At 39.3% G+C, this 19,777-nt stretch overlaps 1 protein-coding gene across 3 annotated transcripts in view; it reads left to right on the forward strand.

Annotated features, from left to right (window-relative positions):
* Positions 1 to 18,006, forward strand: part of HMGCLL1 (3-hydroxy-3-methylglutaryl-CoA lyase like 1) — a 57,479-nt gene extending 39,473 nt beyond the window's left edge. For 2 of the 3 annotated variants that reach the window (XM_026665117.2, XM_087945628.1), the window contains exons 8-9: positions 12,966 to 13,091; positions 16,559 to 18,006. In XM_026665117.2, coding sequence (XP_026520902.2) covers positions 12,966 to 13,091; positions 16,559 to 16,660 — 228 coding nt within the window. In that variant the 3' untranslated portion in view covers positions 16,661 to 18,006. The remainder of the gene's footprint in view (positions 1 to 12,965; positions 13,092 to 16,558) is intronic. The other variant, XM_087945631.1, reaches the window with a different exon arrangement.
* Positions 18,007 to 19,777: the final 1,771 nt, after the last annotated feature.

A 19,777-nucleotide genomic window follows, 5' to 3' on the forward strand; every position in this document is an offset into this window, starting at 1 on the left:
AGGCCTCTTCTCCTACTATTAGCAGGTGGGTCAGATCTTGCATTGAGCAGGCCTCCAAAGCTGCGGCCCTTCTGGTTCCTCGAGTTCTGATGGCGCACTCTACCAGAAGCGCGGCCACTTCTGCTGCCTGGGCGACCCAAGCATCCTTGGAGGAGATATGTCGTGCGGCCACGTGAACTTCCCTATTTCCTTTCATCAGACACTACCATCTGGATGCCTTTGCCTCGGCGACTGCAGCCTTCGGTGTGATGAGCCGGATGAGCACGAATCAAGGGAGGGGCTGGGCTCTCTCGCAGCATAGATAGAAAGGGCGTTCACGGTAACTTCTACCAACGCCCATTCTCCTCCATACTGCATCGAGAGCCCAGGATGGGACATACCAAAGCTTGCATGTCCACAGGCGGAGTTTGTGCCCAGGTGTTTGCCTGGCTTGTGGTGTGGAAACCCCAAAGATAAAATTGACCTGGAAAACCAAGGCATATACAAAGTCCCCTGTGCATCATGCCCGGCCACATACATTGGACAGACCAATAGAAGAATAAGTACCCGCCTGGATGAACACAAAAATGCAGTCAAAAAGCTGGGAAACACTTCCTCACTAGTCCAACACATGAAAGCCACAGGTCATAGCATCAACTTCAATGGCACCAAAACCCTAGCCACTATAGAAAACCCCAGCCATAGAATTATCAGAGAAGCCATAGAGATTGAAAAAAGACCTGAAAGCATGAATAGAAGAGATGATTCCACCAGACTGTCAATTATTTGGAAGCCTGCACTAACAAACAAAAAAATCTCCACACCACAAGTCAGGCAAACACCTGGGCACAAACAGATCCCCCCTGATACCTCCAGCTCAAACACACCCCAACTAGGCACCCAGATGAAACCTAGCTTCCTAACAAATGATAGCCGTCCCTTTACTCGGAGCCAAGCTGCACTAAAGGCCTCCAATACAGGAACACAATGTTGCCAGCCAACCAAGACAAAAAAAGCCACAAAACAGACAGAAGATATTAGAAACACCAATCAAGCAGAACACAGCAAACTCCAAGACCAATAAACACAGACCAAGACTCCCAACCAATCAGGATGAAGAAAAAACCATTCTGGCACAGCAGTAGGCTAGCCCCAAATTTAAAACTGAAACAACTGTAAAAGTCTGATTCACAGACAAACACAATACAGAAGCCTGATGATGACAGACGAGATTCTGCCGAAACATTGCTACAACTTTAAAAGCACAACTATAATGACGTGGGAAAATACCCGAACAAAGCTGAATACTATACATACACACACACACACACACACACACACACACACACACACACACACACATATACATACATATATATATATTCGTAGATTTTCACGGGTACAGGTATGCAGATCTTGGCGTGTTCGGGTCTTTTCCCTTTTAAGACTGATGGGAAAGCTTACATGTGAAAAGACCTGAACACGCCAAGACCTGCATACACACACACACACACACACACACACAAACACACACACATACACACACACGACAATCGCAATACCTCCAGAGGCTGCTTAACACAACACCCATGGGGAACAGCAAGAAGTGCTGAGAGTTGTAGCTGAACAGTATCTGCAGGTTCATAAGTTTGGTGTGGATTGGACCGACAACCAGAGTAGGACGCCTGAGTAGGTTTTGTGGGCCTTGGCATTTGACAATAAATCTGGAGCTCAAAAGGGATTTGGGGAGGTTGGAATGGATGTAGGGAGCTAAACCAAGTGTTGACAAGAAGCTTAAGTTTAGTACAATACTTTGCAACTGCAGAAACTTGGCAGCAGTTCTGGATCATTCTGAGTGTACAACCTTATTTCAAGTGCTCGGTTTGAGAATAAGAAGAGAGCTGGCGCTGGTTCAAAACCTCAGTAATTTTTCCCTACCGTTTTCATGTTTTGGAATGTAACATTCCTCTAGTATCTGTCAAACACTCAGAGGAGTTTCCATGTCAACTAGGTATAAGAACTATGTACCATTTAGAGGTGGAAATGTAGAAGCCTTGTCTTCATTGAAGAAAAAAGGATGATATTAGAGGTGACTTTGGGCTCACCATTGTATACAGCTCTTATACTCAGAGTTTCCTTTGGGCTTTGGTAAATTGCTTTCTACTGGCAGTCATTTCCATTTCAGCTTTTCTAATTAAATATGGAACTCTGAGTTTTTCAGCTCTTCGTAGGCAGCCAAAATCCATCTATCATTGCCTGCTTTCCATTAGCAGAAGGAATCGTCATTTGATTTTCCCATCTTGGGGGTCTGGTTTTGAAAAATCATTTTGCACTTCATAAATAGTAAAGAAACTTGGAATTAGGTAGTAACATTCATTGGTAGCTCTCAGCACTCTATTGGCCAAAAGGGTTTTGACTGAATTAATGGTTTGTTAAACTAAGACCCAATTATGAAACGTCTTCTAAGATTCTTCCTCCCTTAGGGTTGTGTCGACATCTCTACATGTGTGGTTTGCAATCCAGCTTCTTGGTTCAGATGTAATGATGTCTCTAGTGGTGCTGTTATAGCATTTTTCCTAATAAGTATGTCCCGTTGGCTTTGTAAAATATATTATTAATGTTCCAATTTCAAATAGAGATGGAATGCCTTCATGGTGGAAGCACACTATATGTGTGATAATAAGCTGCATCATTTCTAGACAAGTGAAAACAACAAGGGATTGACCAAAGATTGGTGGTAAATGTAATGAGAATCCCTAAATGGAATAGATGCAAAGGAGTTCCCCCCCCCTCTTCATTTTCAAGCGATTTCGTTATTATATTTAGCAAGGCATAGTTAGACTCTATTAGCAAAAGTTATAACAGTATAACAGCAAGCCTGGCTACAGAGAATCTATTTCCTGTCTACTTCCTATTCTGAGAAAGTTATTCAAGTTCCTCTGAACAGAGCATTTAGCTATGCATAATGAAAAAGGGATCGGGAATGTTACTCTTCCTCTAAATTCCTTGGGCAAGCCAGGGAATTTAGTTAAAGAGAAGAGTTGGCACCAAATTCTGCTTGTAGGTGCTTAAAGGCAAGTAGCACTCTGTTTGGTGGTAAGTGATCAGCAGACTTGCCAATCACATAGAGCAGTGTTTCTCAAGCTTGAGAGCTTTAAGAAGTGTGAACTTCAACTCCCAAAATTTCCCAGTCCCCAAATTCTGGGAGTTGAAGTCCACACTTCTTAAAACTCCTAAGCTTGAGAAACACTGCCATAGAGAATTCTACTCACATTCAAGGCAACCCTCCACCCTCAGAGCTTACTCCTCCACATACTAAGGAGAGAAGTATTGAGAGGCAGGAACAATGTCTTCTTTTTAACAAATTTATAAATAGGACTACACAGGGTGATCATTTATTAAGTTTGCATCAAGGATACAACAGTCAGGGGAACTTGAGATAAAAAGGGGCTGGAGGAGTGACATTATTCTAGCTCACTTTCCCTTGTTGAAAATAGACAATGTCTGAACAATGCAGTTAGGAGGAGGTAATACAGAAATGTTATTGGGGAGGGACAGTTGAGTTTATATTCATAAAGAAGAAGGAGAGGATGAGAAAGATAAGCCATTGAATAGTCTTCAAGAAATCCTTGAATGGCCTTGAAGAAAGAGGTTGAACTAAATGGAGAAGGCTTAGTTCAGTGGTAGGCCATTAAAATAGGCTTATATTCTAATGAATAAAATCTCACAGGCATGTATTGCATGTCTAAGCTTTGGCAATATTCTGTACTTGTTATAAAGTCTGAGTTTTTCATCCTTTCCATTCCTTTACAAACCTCAAACAGAAGAGATTCACATCTTCCCTGGGCTTAAGTAGCTTACTCTATTGAACCATTGCTGCCATAATAAAAAATGTTATTTCCTTGCAATCCAATTCAAGTTGACTTTATTCAGTTGCTTCAGTGTGAGCTTCTCTCATATCATACTAAATAAACAGCAATATCCACTTCTTTTCATGAAAAACTAATTTCATATTTTAAGAGATAAGTTTTAACATCTTTACTATTTCACTCTTTCCCATTTAAGCTGTGACTTGAAACCAAGAGGGAGGTATGGCTGGATCAAACCAAATTGTACGAACCTAAAACCCCTCAAATTTCTTATCATGTCAATACAAAAAATAAATATCCAACTTTTTAAAAACATTCTTTGGGGAGTCCAGTAAATATGAAACAACATTTTTTATGAACTAGCTGTATTTTTAAATGGTAAAAAAAGTATATTTTACGTTTTCCATTGAAATAATTGGGGTGCACTCAAAAGCAGGAAAACAGATGCTATAGTTTGAAGAGAAAAAAAACAGGTTTTAACTTGTGGTTTCAGACACAATATTTGTGTACTAATGGAATAATAGTAAACTGCATTACAAAACATAGTACAAGGACAAAAGAAAAATATCATTTAAGAGAGGGAATATAACAAAAACCCATCTCACTCTCATGTGTCAATAATTTAGTGCAGCTCCCACCCAGCCTACAGTTCTCCAGATGTTTTTGGACTCTCCCTTTCCAGAACTCCCAGCAATATGGCTCGTAGCCATTTTGGCTGGGGATACTGTGACTGGTAATCCCAGCACATCTGGAAGCTGTCAGGTGAAGGAAGGCCAGTTTAGTGCAAGGCAGAAGAATATGGAGTCGCTGCAAACTACCGCCATCCCACCTCAGGCGCACTAGCAAAAATAATCCAAAGCTAATCCAAAGACCGAATTTTGATTTAGGTGCATTTGGCAGGCTGACTTGCTGAGGAAAAGAAGAAGAAAAAAATCTGCGAAAGGAAAGCAATTGGTGGAGCCCTAGAAATTATTTTTGAAATTGTCCAACTGAGGTCTTTGATAATTAGAGGCTAGCTGGTAGAGCTTGACAGAGGAAATTACCGTCAAATGTTTACACAACAAAACATGTGCCCGTGACCATATCCGATGCTGATATTACTGAAGCCAGAGTCTGGAAATGTACACTGGAAACAAAACTTGGTACCTTTCTGGGGCCAACACAAATAGCAATTACAGCTCAGTGTGAGAGGCATCCTAAAAAATACTACTGCCTATCAGTAGTTCAACCAAGTCAGCACTTTGCAGTAATTGCAGGGGAAAGGGCTGAAAAACATTACACATCTCAGCAAGAAATGGCCCTTTATACCTTTAAAGTGATCCTTGATAAAACAACGCCGGGGTCAGGAGAAGGCTATTTTGCCAATTTTGCTCTCGCCATGGGATCGGTGGACATCTGGATGAACTACGGAAGCTGGAAAATGGGTTTAATATTCTCCTGACAGTAAAACAAGACATGTGGAAAACATTCTAACCTGTTAATCTGTGGTGCTCCTGGAAAAAGAAGAAGAGGAGCGGGGGACATTTGGCTTTATGTTTTATAATGATAAATAGCAGATCTCTTGAGTCCAGCTATAAATAGATTAGTGACACCAAAAAGAAAAATGACCCCATATAATAGGATCGGTCACTCGTGTTAGTCTTCTGATGGGTTCAATGGCAGAAGTAATAGGGAACTTCTATCCTCACAGCTTTATTGATCTGTTTTACAAAGCTCAGTTAATACTGTTTGCAGAACAGTAGTGCTCCTTCACTAGCATGAGGGGATGGAGACTGTAGCTCTTTTATCTGTTTACTGAGTTTAGTCCTGCTGAACTTAAGTGGGGCCTAGCTTTGGACAGATGTGCAAAGCAGACCATTGCATTGCAATTACAGGTAATCCTGAATGTATGACCCCACACATTGGGTCCAGAATTTATGTTGTTAAGCAAGGTGGTTAATAAGTGAGTCAGACCTGATTTCACAACCCCTTTAAAGTGAAGCACTGCAGTTGTTAAGTGACTCCCGCAATTGTTAAATCGAGCTTCTCTCTCTTGACTTTGCTTGCCAGAAGCTGGCTGGGAAGGTTGGAAACAGTGATCCCATGATCCCTGGGATGCTGCAACCATCGTAAATACATGCCAGTTGCCAAGTGCCTAAATATAGATCACATAAACATGGAGGTGCTGCAATGATCATCAGTGTAAGGACCAGTTGTAAATCAATGCTATTGTGTCATGCCCCTGGTGGAGACTGACTCTGAGGGAGAGGAGGAACAGCTGACAGGGAGTGGCAGTGTGGCTCTGGAGATTGTGGGGGAGGCTGGGGAAGGGCAGAGGCCGGCTGGGCAGTCAGAGGAGGGCCCAGCCCCAGCCCCTCTCCATCTTAGGGCACGCAGGAAGGAGAGGATAAGGGAGAGATGTGGTCTACTGGGGAGGAGAGGGCCTTGATCCTCTTCATGAGCTCCAGCTGTGACAACTGGATAAGAGAACGGACATGCGTACAGGCGAGTGCTGGAAACAAAGCGTGGAAATATCTCTAGTTTATTGTTCCTCTCTGAGTTTGGCATCCTTCCCAGAGTGTGTTCTGATATCTGTGGGTGTCTTCAAGCCCTTATCTTGCCTAGTTTGTGTTGTTTTTTACTCTTTATAATTTAAATGGCATTTCCTCCTTCTTGTAACTGCTTGTGTGGAAGTTTTTTGTCTCCAGTCAAGGATATTTGGAGCTTGGAAGCAAAGTGAAGGAATAAAAGGGGCTTCACCTGTTTTTTGTGACTGTATTTATTTTGTATCCCACTCTGGGTCATCATATATTGTAACTTCAAACAGTCAGTGCATTCCCACTCATGCTAGTAATACTATTATTAAATTTGCAGATGATACAACAGTGGTGGGACTCATCTCCGGGGGGGGATGAGTCTGCCTACCGAGATGAAGTAGACCGATTGCTTTCGTAGTGTGGAGACAATAACTTGCTCCTCAACAACAATAAGACCAAGGAGCTTATTGTGGACTATAGAAGGAACAGATCAGACATCCGGCCCTTGCTTATCAATGGAGACCGAGTGGAGCAAGTGGCCAGTTTTAAGTTTCTGGGTATGTTACCATAAAAGAGGACCTGACCTGGGGCGCTCACATTGCAGCACTGGTTAAAAGGGCCCACCAGAGATTATACTACCTGAGACTTCTCAGAAAACAACAACTGAATGAAAAACTGCTGGTGACCTTCTACTGCTATGCCATAGAGAGTATCTTAACTTACTGCACCTCTGTATGGTTTGCCAATTGCACAGTGACAGATAGGAAAGCACTCCAGAGGGTTAATGTCATTGCCCAGAAGATCATTGGTTGCCCTCTCCCCTCTCTGGAAGAGCTTTATAGCTCCCACTGCCATAAGAAAGTTCAAAACGTTCTCAAAGATCCATCTCATCCTGGGAAGCCTTTTTTCGAACTATTACCATCTGGCAGACGGTACAGAATAATAAAAGCAAGGACAAATAGGCTGAAAAACAGCTTCTATCCCAGGGCAGTAGCTCTTTTGAATTCTGCTGTATAGTGCAGTGTTGGTGTGGTGTCGGGGGGGTTCGGTTCAATGTGTGAAGGGTGAAGGATGTGTGTTTGTGTTTATTTTCACGGTCATGGTCATGATGTGCACTGAAGATGGTGATTGATTTCGTTGTACGAGTTGCAGTGACACTAAACTAAACAAATATTTACTGTCTGTAAATAGTAATCTATCCTGCACTTCTGTAGATCTAGATAGATCTACGGTAAATCAGGGTTCCCCGATCCATGGACTGGCACTGATCTGCAGCATGCCAGTAACCAGACTGTGCAAACAAGCAAAGCCCCATCTGAAGGATGCAGGCAGCACACAAAATCATGACTCCTCTGGTCCACGAAAAGACCTTCCTCCATGGAACTGGTCCGTGGTATCGAAAAGGTTGGGGTTCACTGGTGTAGTTGGTTCGTATGTAGCTTGATGAACTGTTTATTTAATTTTTATTTTTTTCCTTCCCATTCTCCATCTTCCTTGCCCAAAACTATTCTGAAGGGTTAATAACTCTCTAGAGCAGAATGAGATAGGATGCAGAAGTAGGGGAGCTTGAAAAAAAAGGAGTTGCTTGATTTTAATAAGGTTTTCTTCAAATAGAACGTCATGACAGCAGTTCAGAAGTGATAACAATGCCTATTTTTCTTTTCTCACTTAGTCCTCAGCCCGACCTACGGTCTGGGGATTTCGTGCTAGTTCATCATCCAAAGACCAATCAGAGTCTTGCCCTGCTTAGTTTTTTTTTCTAGATCAGCTATTTTTTTTTTTCATGAGTAGAAAATTGCTAAACCAATAACAGGTATCGTTCTTCCCAAATGTATGCAGGGCGTATTGTACATGCAGATTAATTACACAATTTGCTGAATGAATGATACTGTGTCCTAATGTGCAAAATAACAGTTTGAACATTACCATGGGGCAGAAAAGATAAAATATTCTTAGCCGTATGTTCTATGCACTTATATAAAGCAGGAAAAAGATCAAACCTATGAACTAATTGAATATTTTGAAGCTAAACTATTGGTTATATTATCAAAAACATAGTCCAAAATGGAATGATCAGTAGTCATCACCAGAATGTTTTTCTACTGTCAAGACTTCATTATTAGACAAAATAATCCAGGAAATAGCAGAACATTTACTACAGGGGTGGCCAACCTTGGCAACTTTAAGACTTGTGAGCATCAATTTCCAGAATTTCCTAGTCAGCAAATGTTGGACAGCCTTGATTCCAGTGGTGGGATTCAATTTTTTTTTTACTACCGGTTCTGTGAGCATGTCATGACTTGGTGGGCATGACTTGGTGGGCATGACTTGGTGGGCATGGCAGGGGAAGGATATTGTAAAATCTCCATTCCCTCCCCACTCCTGGGGAAGGATACTGTAAAATCTTCATTCCCTCCCCACCCCACTAATTTTGCTTTCCAGCGCCATTCTCCTATACAGGGCAACAAAAGAAAACCCAGTGGATCAGCTGGGACTCGGGAGGCAGAGGGTAGATGAGGGCGGGGCCGGAGTCAGAGGTGGTATTTGCTGGTTCTCTGAACTACTCAAAATTTCCGCTACTGGTTCTCAAGAAATGGTCAGAACCTGCTGAATACCACCTCTGCTTGATTCAGTACATACAGCAAATTTGTGAGTTTCAAAGCAACCTTGCCCAAATGCATGTGAGTCAGGACCTTTAAAAAAAACTAATAAAGATTAAAAACTGGCCTTAAAATTGTAACCTTGGAATTCACAGTTTTTAGTCTGTGATACCATATGTTGGCTGCAAAAATTAAGAGGGCCAGAAGATGGAAGTAATGAGATACTAACAATTGTAGCTCTTGGCCACCCTCTAGGCCAGGGGTGTCAAGCTCAAGGCCTGCGGGCAGGATCTGGCCCGCGGGGTGCTTAGATCTGGCCCATGGGGTCACCCTGGAAATGGCGAAGAACTGGCTTGCTGTGCCTCTGCCAGAGAAAACAGAACTCAGGAGGGCCATTTTTGGTTGCGACAGCCTCTTGCAGCTCTCTGCCAGCAGAAATGGAGCTGGCAGAGGGCTGCAGGAGGTCATCATGACCGAAAACAGCCTGAGTGGGCTGCGCAAGGCCTCCCCAGGCTCCATTTTTGCTGGCAGAGAGCTGCAGGAGGCTGTTGCAACTGAAAACGAAGCCTCGATGAGTGACATCGAGCTGGCCATTTCCACCCTGGCCACAGCCACCCCAGCCATGGCCACCCACCCCCAGCCACCAAAGGTCAACCACAACCCTGTTGCAGCCCTCAATGAAATCAAGTTTGATACCTCTGCTCTAGGCATTCATTATTTAGGATTTTTTTTTAACACAGATATCATCACTTTTATAGGAGAAAATATATTTTAGGCTTTAAGGAAAGGAAGTTATCTACTGTTATGAGCTGGGGGTATAGGTGCCATATTGGGATCTTGGTTGAGAATGCTGGGCCTTTAAAAACTGTTTCCATGATTCCATGAGGATTATGAGAAAGCTACGGTACTTTGCCAATTTTGCTCTTACCATGAGATCAGTAAGGTAGATTTCATCTGGTAATAATGTATTTTTTAAAAGATTTATTTATTAAGCCTGTCATAAATTATTCTTGAATTGCTTCAGGATAGGTTTGTGTAGATAAAATATGTCATATATTGTAATTTGATATTTTAAAAAATTTGGAAAAAAGCCATCTTTTTAACTTTTAGTTTAAAAATAAGCAAAATCAAAACCTTAAACATAATCTTTCTGTTATCAGAATTTATCAAGGGGAAAAAAATAGCCCAGCTTTAGGCAACAGTGCCACCAAGTGTTTAGCAAAAGAATACTTTTCACTTTAAAAAGTACCGGTAATTACTGTACTTTTAATTGCATGTACATCCTTCATGCATTAAATTAACACTAAATTAAAAAAAGGATGCAAATATAGTCTCTGTTAGGCCTGCCTCCATTCAAAACCCAAGAAAGAAATCCCCCGACTCCATTGAAGGAGAGAAGAGGTACTTTTACTGAGTTTGAAATGATAGCAGCTAAAGAAAAGCAAGATCTGAGCCAAAAGGCGTGAAAGTTACAGATTGAAATTTCCACAAATCCCTCCCCCCAGGGACCCAGGCTGAATGTCTAATCCTCATCCCACATAGTGTCATGTAGGGCACATCTTCAGGTGTTTTCGTCCACCTGGAGTTCCAGGACGGTTGGACTTGACTGGATTTAAACAACTCCATTCAGCAGCGCAGTAATTCGTGAGAGAAAACCTCCCTTTTTATTCACATGGGCGTTCTTCACACCAGGTCACTACCTAAACTCTAATGCCATGCCCCCCTCTCCCTGTTACTATGGCAGCCAATAGCAAGCAAGCATCAAAAGGAAGATCCAGCTGACAGTCCCCTGAAGTAATTTGTTGGGTGGTGTTTGATTCAGAATGTTAATCACATTTTCATATCTGCGTTTAAGCTGTATCAAACCTAGTTTTTCTTCATGAGCTCTGGGCATTCAGTAGGATTAGTTGTAAAGTTGATTTAATACTCCTTGAACCATCAACACCACTATGTCCCCTGGCAGGTTGTCAGCATATTAATATGTACACACAGAAATTCCATCCACTGGAATCACCACCAATGCAAAAAAAAAAGTGACTATACCTAGAGACAACAGGGAAAAATCTTCAAAATAGTTGCCTTGAACATTTTGGAGAATGTGGCTGCTTCAGTGCTTTAAGGAGAGATGCTTGACTTGTCCCAGTGCACTTTGATGAACTTCCTGTCAAATCTTTTACACTAAACTTTTTAATATTAAAACTCTTGTTCAGTACACAATTTGTTTTTCATTGTATAAATAAAAACACAATTTAAAGCAAGTATTTATTCTACTAGCTACTGCTTTTATTCCAGTGGGCTCAAAGTTGTTTATCTAAAGCCCCTGATTAGCCAAAATCCTATCCACTGGGCTAGTAGCACCTGTATACATTAGTTACTTATGTGTCTATATCAGCATTGCCTGTCTGTATTTCCAGACTGAATGGGTAATTTATTTTAACCCTTGTGGGCATCCTTCTATTTACTCTGGGGAATTTGTATTTAGCGGAACAGGCATGTGTGAGTAGAATCTTTGGAGACAATACTCTGAGAGTACTTTGAGACAGATGCTTATGGTTCAAAAGTATAAATAAGGTTTATTAAGGAAATTGTGCACTGGTATACATGGCTCCATTTCAGAACTGTCTGTCTTTGTCATGGTAAAATTAAGAAGGAAGCATAAAATATTCAATTTTTCCTGCAGAAAATAGTTTGAAGGGAAGAATCTCAGTCTAACCAAGGGACAAAAACCCAGACAATTAATGGTCAGTGGTGAAATGGTCAGTGACAATGGTAATAAACTGTGCAAAGAATGTAAGCTTCTGAAGCTGCAGATCCAAAGTTTGTCTAGCTGATAATATACATCATTGAATGCTGAAAGTATTACAAAACACAGCAATCAAGTTTCATGGTTAGCTTGGTATCAATAGATCGGTGCAGCTTATTCCGTGTAATGATAGATATTTTAGGGTTATATATTTCAAGCAGTAGCTCCTTAGAGCTGAGAAAACCATGGGAAAACACATTTGAAATATGGATTTAAAAGTAGAAGCTGATAATGTCACCTGGATTCTTCAAAGTGTTTATTTTGTGACAAATTGAAGTCACTTTTAATTGGGTACTTATTGTGGAACCGGGTCTATAATATATAATTTAATTTTGTGCATTTTAATAACTTTTCCTCTTGCTGCTATTATATTTTTATTGTTTGCTTTTTCAGTTTTATGTGTTCTTTCTTACTACGTTTTCATCATGTGCTCCTTTTTATTAAATTGTCTGATTTTATGATTAGCATTTATATTAATCTATCTACATTTAATAAGAATACAAGATATTTTTTTAATGCTTCATCATATGAACTTCTAAACTATTTTCCATACGCACTTTAGCTTCAGAAAAATGCTTCTCACTGCATATGTCTGACAAGTAGCTTTTTAAAAATAATTCAGTATTTTGGGGCTTCTGTAAAGTTTGTATTTTGCCTTTTGCATCAATCTGCTGTATGCCTTGAGTTATATTAATGTAAGATTGCTCTATGAGACATAAAATGATTTGAGTCTATATGAGTTTATAATGTATTATTATTCAAACATGAACAGCATTCATAAAAACATTGGCTGTGTTATATTTGAACTCGAGGACTAAATTAATTGTAATCTCAGAGACATCCATTTTAGAACTAAGTTCCTAGTTGTAAATAGCCCTATATCAAATTAGGACTATTTGACAATAGTGATGAGTTCCCAATAAATAGTCTCCAGATGCTATGACTGTATTTTAGAAATGGCATAATTGTGTTGCAGCTGTGTTGAATGTTTATCTAAAATAAGCCATGCACAATCAAGGTTAAAGTACGATAGCATAAGACTAAAATGGCATCCGAATTATTGAAGGAAGGCATGCTCAAATATAGACTGCAGAAAATGCTGCTAAACATTTTTGTATGCAGAATGCACTAGTGAGCATTTTTAATTGAGGACTATCTCTCCGATGGAATATCTATCATTACCCTTATTGTTTTCTAGATGGGAGTTCATGTTGTGGATTCTTCTGTTTCGGGTTTAGGAGGTTGCCCTTACGCGAAAGGTGCCACTGGAAATGTAGCCACAGAAGATGTGATATACATGCTTAATGGCATGGGAATCAACACAGTAAGTAATTCTCATATATTTATTGGATTCTGCATAATTGCTAAAATTGGGGGGGAGGGTTTGTCATTGAAATAGCATATATGTCATGCCTGTTGTATTGATTTCAGACAATATAATGTGTTGCTCTTTTACACCTTGCACTAAAAGGCTATACAGATTTGGTAAATGAATCAATCAGTGCCCACCAATGTATTCTAGGACAGCAATCTGTCTGGGGAAATTGGCTTTTCCACAGAACAGATATATCTCTGTTACAAAGGGATTGCCTAATTTTTCTCCTAATCTTATTTATGCATGTTTGATTTTGTATAAAAGGCCTAACTAATTTTCCCAGGATCGGAATGGGTCTCAAGCAATTATAAAACTCTTTTTAAAACAGTTTTAACCCTCCCTATTACTTGAATTCTAAACGTTGGAGTTTATTTTCTTATCAAATTTTTGATAGCAGATTCCATTTACTAGAATTAAACATTGCCCTATGTTTACATTATTCCCATTTACATGTTCTTTCTTGGGTTGCTGCTAAAGAACACAATGGATCTTTTTAAAAGCAGTTGTACTTTCAGATGAGCTGAGACCTTTGAAGTCACAGTTAATCCCTCGTTTAGAACAAGGTTCACAATGATTAGATCAAATTGTCAGTTTACTTTGGGAAAACCAAGACATGGCTGTGTATAATTTTGAAAAGGTCAGCTCAATGAACATCTGGCAAGTGAACATTTGATTTAAGGTGCCGAAACATTTTTTTTAGGATAACATGTACGAGTCAAAAGAATATTAGAATCCCAAAACAGTACTATTTTTGCAGAAGTCTCTGCTCGTCAGATTTCTTGCTAGTTTATTTTGTGCCTAGATATGCATTCGATAAATTTACTTCTAAGTAGAAGTATGTATGGGATCTCAGTTTGAATCTGATGCCACTTTTAGATTCCCTGACCAGCTCATTTCTCTTGCAGCAGGATTCTTTCCGTTTCCTCCATCTTAAGCTAAAATAGAAACCGCCTTTTGAAGGCACCACGCTAGAAACCAGGATTGATTCTCATTCATTCTCTCTTTCTCTCTCTCTCTCTCTCTCTCTCTCTCTCTGTTGTGGGGCAAACAGGGGGAAAAGGAAGTATTAGATATGTTTTTCACCTTGAATTAGTTATAAAAATAATAAAGGGGATAAACAAACAAACAAACGAACAAATAAATAAATAAATGTGTGTGTCTGTATTGGAACATGTTCTTACACTCTGGCACAGATGCTCACTTTCAATAGTCCCTAAGATTTCCTCTTTAGTCTGTGGAGGTGTCTGTCTGATCACTGCCTCCATTCATTCTTCATAAAGAGATTTCCTCTTCAAGCCAGTCTCTCAGGAAGAGGCCAGGGGATTCTCCTTCTTCTCCCTCTCCTTCCCTTTTATAGTTAAACTGGGTGGCCAGGATGGATGAAAGGCTAAATTCCCCTATGCGAATGAAACAGAGAGAATTTCAGAAGGAAGTACCACTTGTTTGATATGCAGGTTAAGGCTAAGAAGCTACTGGAACACTGATGACCGTGAGAGATAAAGAAAAGGAAAAAGGAGCTATTTTAGTCAAGGCTAGAAAGCAGGAAACCATGAGTTCAAATCCCATCTTTAGTCATGAAAGCCAGCTGGATGACTTTGGACCAGTCATTCTCTCTCAGCCCAGCTCACCTCACAAGGTTGTTGGTGTGTGGAAAAGAGGAGGAAATGTGTTGGATACGTTCGCCACCTTGAGTTATTTTGAAAAATAATACAGTAACAAATACATTAAATGTAAATAAATGAAATGTCTTGCATTCTATAGGTTGTAATTCACAGGTGCAAAAAGGCATGGAGGAACAGTGCCTTGTAGGTAAAACAAAACAGATAGATTTGAGATCAGTCCACAATGTAGACGGCTTAATTTCTTCTACTTCTGTAAACCTGCTTCAAGTTGTGGCATATTTCTTACTCTTTGGAGGCCAGATGCTCTCCACCATGACTCTGAAGAAGGGCAGTATGGGCTTTCCTCTTCTCTGTTTCAAAGCCCACTTTTTGCTTGATTGGTTGTCGAAAGTTTAAGTTTCCTGGGTTTTGCTAGATTTTGCCCATTCTAGTGATTGATTAATTGAGTGATTAACCCATCATTCATGATACACAATGTTGAGATGCTGGAAAATGTGCAGAGAAAGGCAACAAAGATGATAAAGGGTCTGGACGCTACATTGTATGACAAACAGTTGAGGGAACTAGGTGTATCTAGCCTATTGAAGAGGACATAATATCTGTCTTCCAGTACTTTTGCACTAACACAAAGAAGAGGAGATTGACTTATTCCCAATGGCTTTAATTAGATTGTTCGTCCCTTAATTTCATAGAACAGTGGATCTTGGTTTGACAGGTAAATAGCTTTTCAGAGTGGTTTAAAAAAGTAACTTTAAAACACACACGCATACATACCCACACATCAAAAGCAAAACTTTGAAATACCATAATTTAAAAGTATAAAAACAATTAGCAAAATTGAAGGAAAAAAGACCATAAGCAAGCAAAAACTAACCTATAATGGAAAATAAAAGAAGCTATATCTGGCACCAATATAATACAAGGTTAATGTCAGCTGAGCGTATATTGACAGTTTCACATTTAGGGTGCCATCGCCAAGTGGTCCTATTGCATTTTAAATCAAGCACCAGTTATCATGGTATACCGGAGGCCCTGAAGGACTAGGATCTTCAGATGTTCTGGTTACAAGCAATGAGTAAGGATCTGAGCCAAATTTTTGAATTATACCAAGGCCAAACAGTGTTAACGTTATTGTTTCCAGGGCATAAGTATAATATGATTATATTTCTCTTCTCCTAGTTATCAGACTGGAGAGCCAGTTTGGTGTAGTGGTCAATGCCTCAGGCTAGAAATTGGGAGTCTCTGAGTTCTAGTCCCATCTTAGAACAAAAGGCCAGCTAGGTAACTTAGGACCAGTCACTCTCTTTCAGCTGTAGGAAAAAGATAAAGGCAAACTACTTCCAAAATCTTGTCAAAAAAACTGCAGGGACTAATCCATACAGTTGCCATGAGTCAACACTAGCTTGAAGGCACAAAAGTAGTAATAATTTTAAAAGATGATCACTCTGAAGTTTGGGTAATTCAGATACCCAATTTTAGATAATGTGACTGCAAGTTCTGAACCAACTTCAGAAGCCCATATAAAATTCTTTGAAGTATTGTAATCCAAAGATATGTGATGTAGTTGTTAAAAAGCATTGGAGACATAAAGTATTAGAATGCTGCCAGATACTAAAGTATATAGAAGGTAAGTCAAATAAGCAGACTCAGAAAGTTTTCAGGATATGGATGTTTGATGATGAATTTAGGATCATCACAAAGCACGCTCTATTTCCCTTTCCTGCTGAACATCTTGAATAGTTATATATGAATAAACATATTAAAAATATTTTTCTCTTTGTTCCTCAATTTTAGGGTGTGGATCTTTACAAAGTTATGGAAGCTGGCAACTTCATCTGCAGAGCTTTGAACAAGAAGACCAATTCTAAAGTTGCTCAAGCTTCATTCAGTAATTGAGCTGGAAAAGAAATGGTGGCATTCTTAAAAAGTTAAATATTTATCCATCAGTGGGCATTTCCTGTTTATAGTTGCAGAAACAAGCATATTGCAATTTTTTTAAAAAAAATCATCTGAAGGGAACAGTAGCATTACAGTTGATATGAGGTCAATGGCAGTCATGAATTAAAAGACCAAAGTAGAAAGCCTTCACTTGAAATGCTGAATGATTTTTTTCCCCTTTGGGTCCTTGGATGGTGCCTATTGTAATTTACCATGGCCTCTCTTTATCAGATCATAGTCCACTTCTGATGTGATGCTTTTAGTATATAAATGTTTCCCTATTGTGGTACTCTGTACCAACAAGAGTGCATACTCTTTTGCTTACAAATGAAGTAGGCTTGCTACATGAATTAAAAAATAAGTTTGAGACAATCTGAACTGAGCAAGCATACTGTTACATAATGTAGTGCTGCTGAATTTGAACTGAGTTTATCTTGCTATGAGTTCTGCATATCAACAGTGAAGGGACAAACAATCAAGAAATATGCCACAATCTAGCACTTGGTATAGCAAGAGCAGCCATAAATGTCTTGGAAAAAAAAAAATTCACATGCTGTGATGTGTCTGTACTACCAACATCAGAGGTGTGCAGCCTATGGTTTTCCGTGTGACACTGTATGGAAGTTGGACTTTGAAGAAGCAGGATAGAAAGAGTATTGATGCTTTTGATGTTAGAGATGAATCATCAAACAAATCAACCTCTTGACTTCTCATTCCAAGCATAAATGACCAGGCTCAAATTATCCTACTTCAAACACATTATGTTTGACCTAGCTCTCTAGAGAAGGCTCTGATGCTGGGAATGGTGGAAAGGAAGAGAAGAGGATCACTAGCAGCAAGATGGATGGACTCAGCTCCAGTGGTGATGGAGGCACCTCTGAAAGACCAAAGTTAAGGGCTGATCTTCATGGAGAAAATCATTATGAATCCACACTGATTTGATGGCGTATAATCAATATGCAGATCGGACTCCAAACTATGCGTAAGCAATATAGGATGATCCAAATGTGTTGAACATTATCAGCCTCAAACCAGCTTGGCTAATGGTAGTAAGAAGTGATAGGAGGTAGCCATCCCTAGTGGCTAATTCAGGAAAATATATGTCATAATTTATTGGTGACTCTTATAAAATGCCTTAGAACTTTATTCAATTTCCTTCCATTTTTATTTTTATATCTTTGCTTAAAATGTATTGTATATGTGTATGCTTCTGGAAATATTTGTCCGTGTACTAGATGATATATTTATAAAACTCTGAACAAGTATATGCAAAATATAAAATCAATAAAAGGAATCTCTGTTCAAAGCTCTTTTAACTTCTGTTACGTGATCAACTGCAACTCTCAGTCTGTAAGAAACCCTCACACCATGCTAAAGTGCCACAAGAAGGGGCACAATATGGTCAGTCTCCTATTTTGAAAATGTGTATTAGAATTAGATTGAGCACAGCCACTGAGATAAAGATTAATGCCCAGCGTAAGAAGAAATGACGTAAATAAAATCTTGGATTGCAAAAAGAGAATAATGGACAAATTGTGTTTGGTTTGGTGGGTAATAAGGTCTGGATTAGGGGATTTAATTGCTTCACTTACAGCTGATCTTTTTAACCATCTTGGATACAATGGGCTGCAGAATTTTAAAGACAGTAAGTACATTGTTAGCTCTTAATCAAGCTTTTAGTGTCTCATAAATATTTGCAGCAATTTATGAGGTCCATCGTTGTGTGTGGCCTGTTGTACAATTTATTTCTGCAAATTACCTCTTTCTGTTTCCCAAGTCATTATGCTCTAAACCGAGAGCCAAAACTGGATTTGCTATGAGTAGCATTTTTGCAGTGTTTTACTTATGCCTGACATCTGTTAAGAATATGAAGGACTTTATCTTGTTCCAAGAGTTTGTAGGAAATGGCAGCCTGCCACATTCTCCAAATTTGTGGCGTCCTCCTATAGTTGTGACATACATTACAGTCATTGTAATCAACTTTAATCTCTCATTTTTGAGTAAATGATATTTAATACTGCTGCTGTGTTGTTGGGTTTTTTTTTTTTTTAGTGAGGATGTTTAGAGGAGCAAATTTTACTTTACTATGCAAACTTCCTGAAAAGTTGTGGCTGTACTGTGGCAGTGTTAATCACTCTCTCCCACAATGCCATTCGAAAGAGAAGGGGTGATATTTGTCCAGGTTCTTCTGTGTATATACCCCTCAGCCAAATAAATGGCTGGCCAAATTTGGATTAGAACCGTGGACTGGGAACAAAAATAAAATATTTTATCCCTCCCAATCCCAGTAGAAATTGTACCCAATCTTCTGACAAGTAACAACTTCAGATAGAAAAAAAATGCCCTTGCAATATTTGCTTTTAAAATTAGATTCCCATTTTAGGATTTAGGATTATAGAGTATATATATATATATATATCCATGCTATCTATTTCGCCCACAGTAGTGGATCAAGAATATGTCCCTTAAAGCCAAAAGTGGAAATGTTTAGATCATGTTCCTTATATTGGATTTTCTTCGGTGGTGGCATCACAAAGAAATTGAATGCAATTGAGCATGCTAATTACTGTAGGTTATTCAGGAAAAGCTGTTTAATCACTTCTGTCTTTCTACAATCTCATCAGTTCAGATACAGAAAGCATTTTTCGGTCCTTGTAAACTGAAAAAGGGCCAGTATTTTATAAAGCGCCATGAACAACAAATTATACAAAAAATACCTTCCCAACACTTCTTTTCTGAATCTCTGTTTTTCATACAGGAAGTTATGTCTGTCTCATACACAACTCTGTTAAGAAGAGGAACGGTTTGCCTACTTTTTCAGTTTTCCTGGAAAAATTCCCAGTGAGAATTGGGACTTGGGATGAAAAATAATTGGAGGATGTAATTGTTGGCTGTAAAGAAAGACCATGTAAACATTTCACTATTATTATTTCACTAAATACAGGTAGCCCTTAACATACAACAGTTCATTTAGTGACCGTTTGAAATTACAATGCCACTAAAACAAAGTGACATGACTGTTTTTCACACTTATGACCGTTGTGGCCCCCACAATCACATTAACAAAATTCTGAC

This window comes from Notechis scutatus, chromosome 1, assembly GCF_049901735.1.
Source record: "Notechis scutatus isolate UNSWTSFEM ecotype Mainland chromosome 1, rNotScu1.2, whole genome shotgun sequence".
NCBI classification, from domain to species: Eukaryota; Metazoa; Chordata; class Lepidosauria; order Squamata; family Elapidae; genus Notechis; species Notechis scutatus.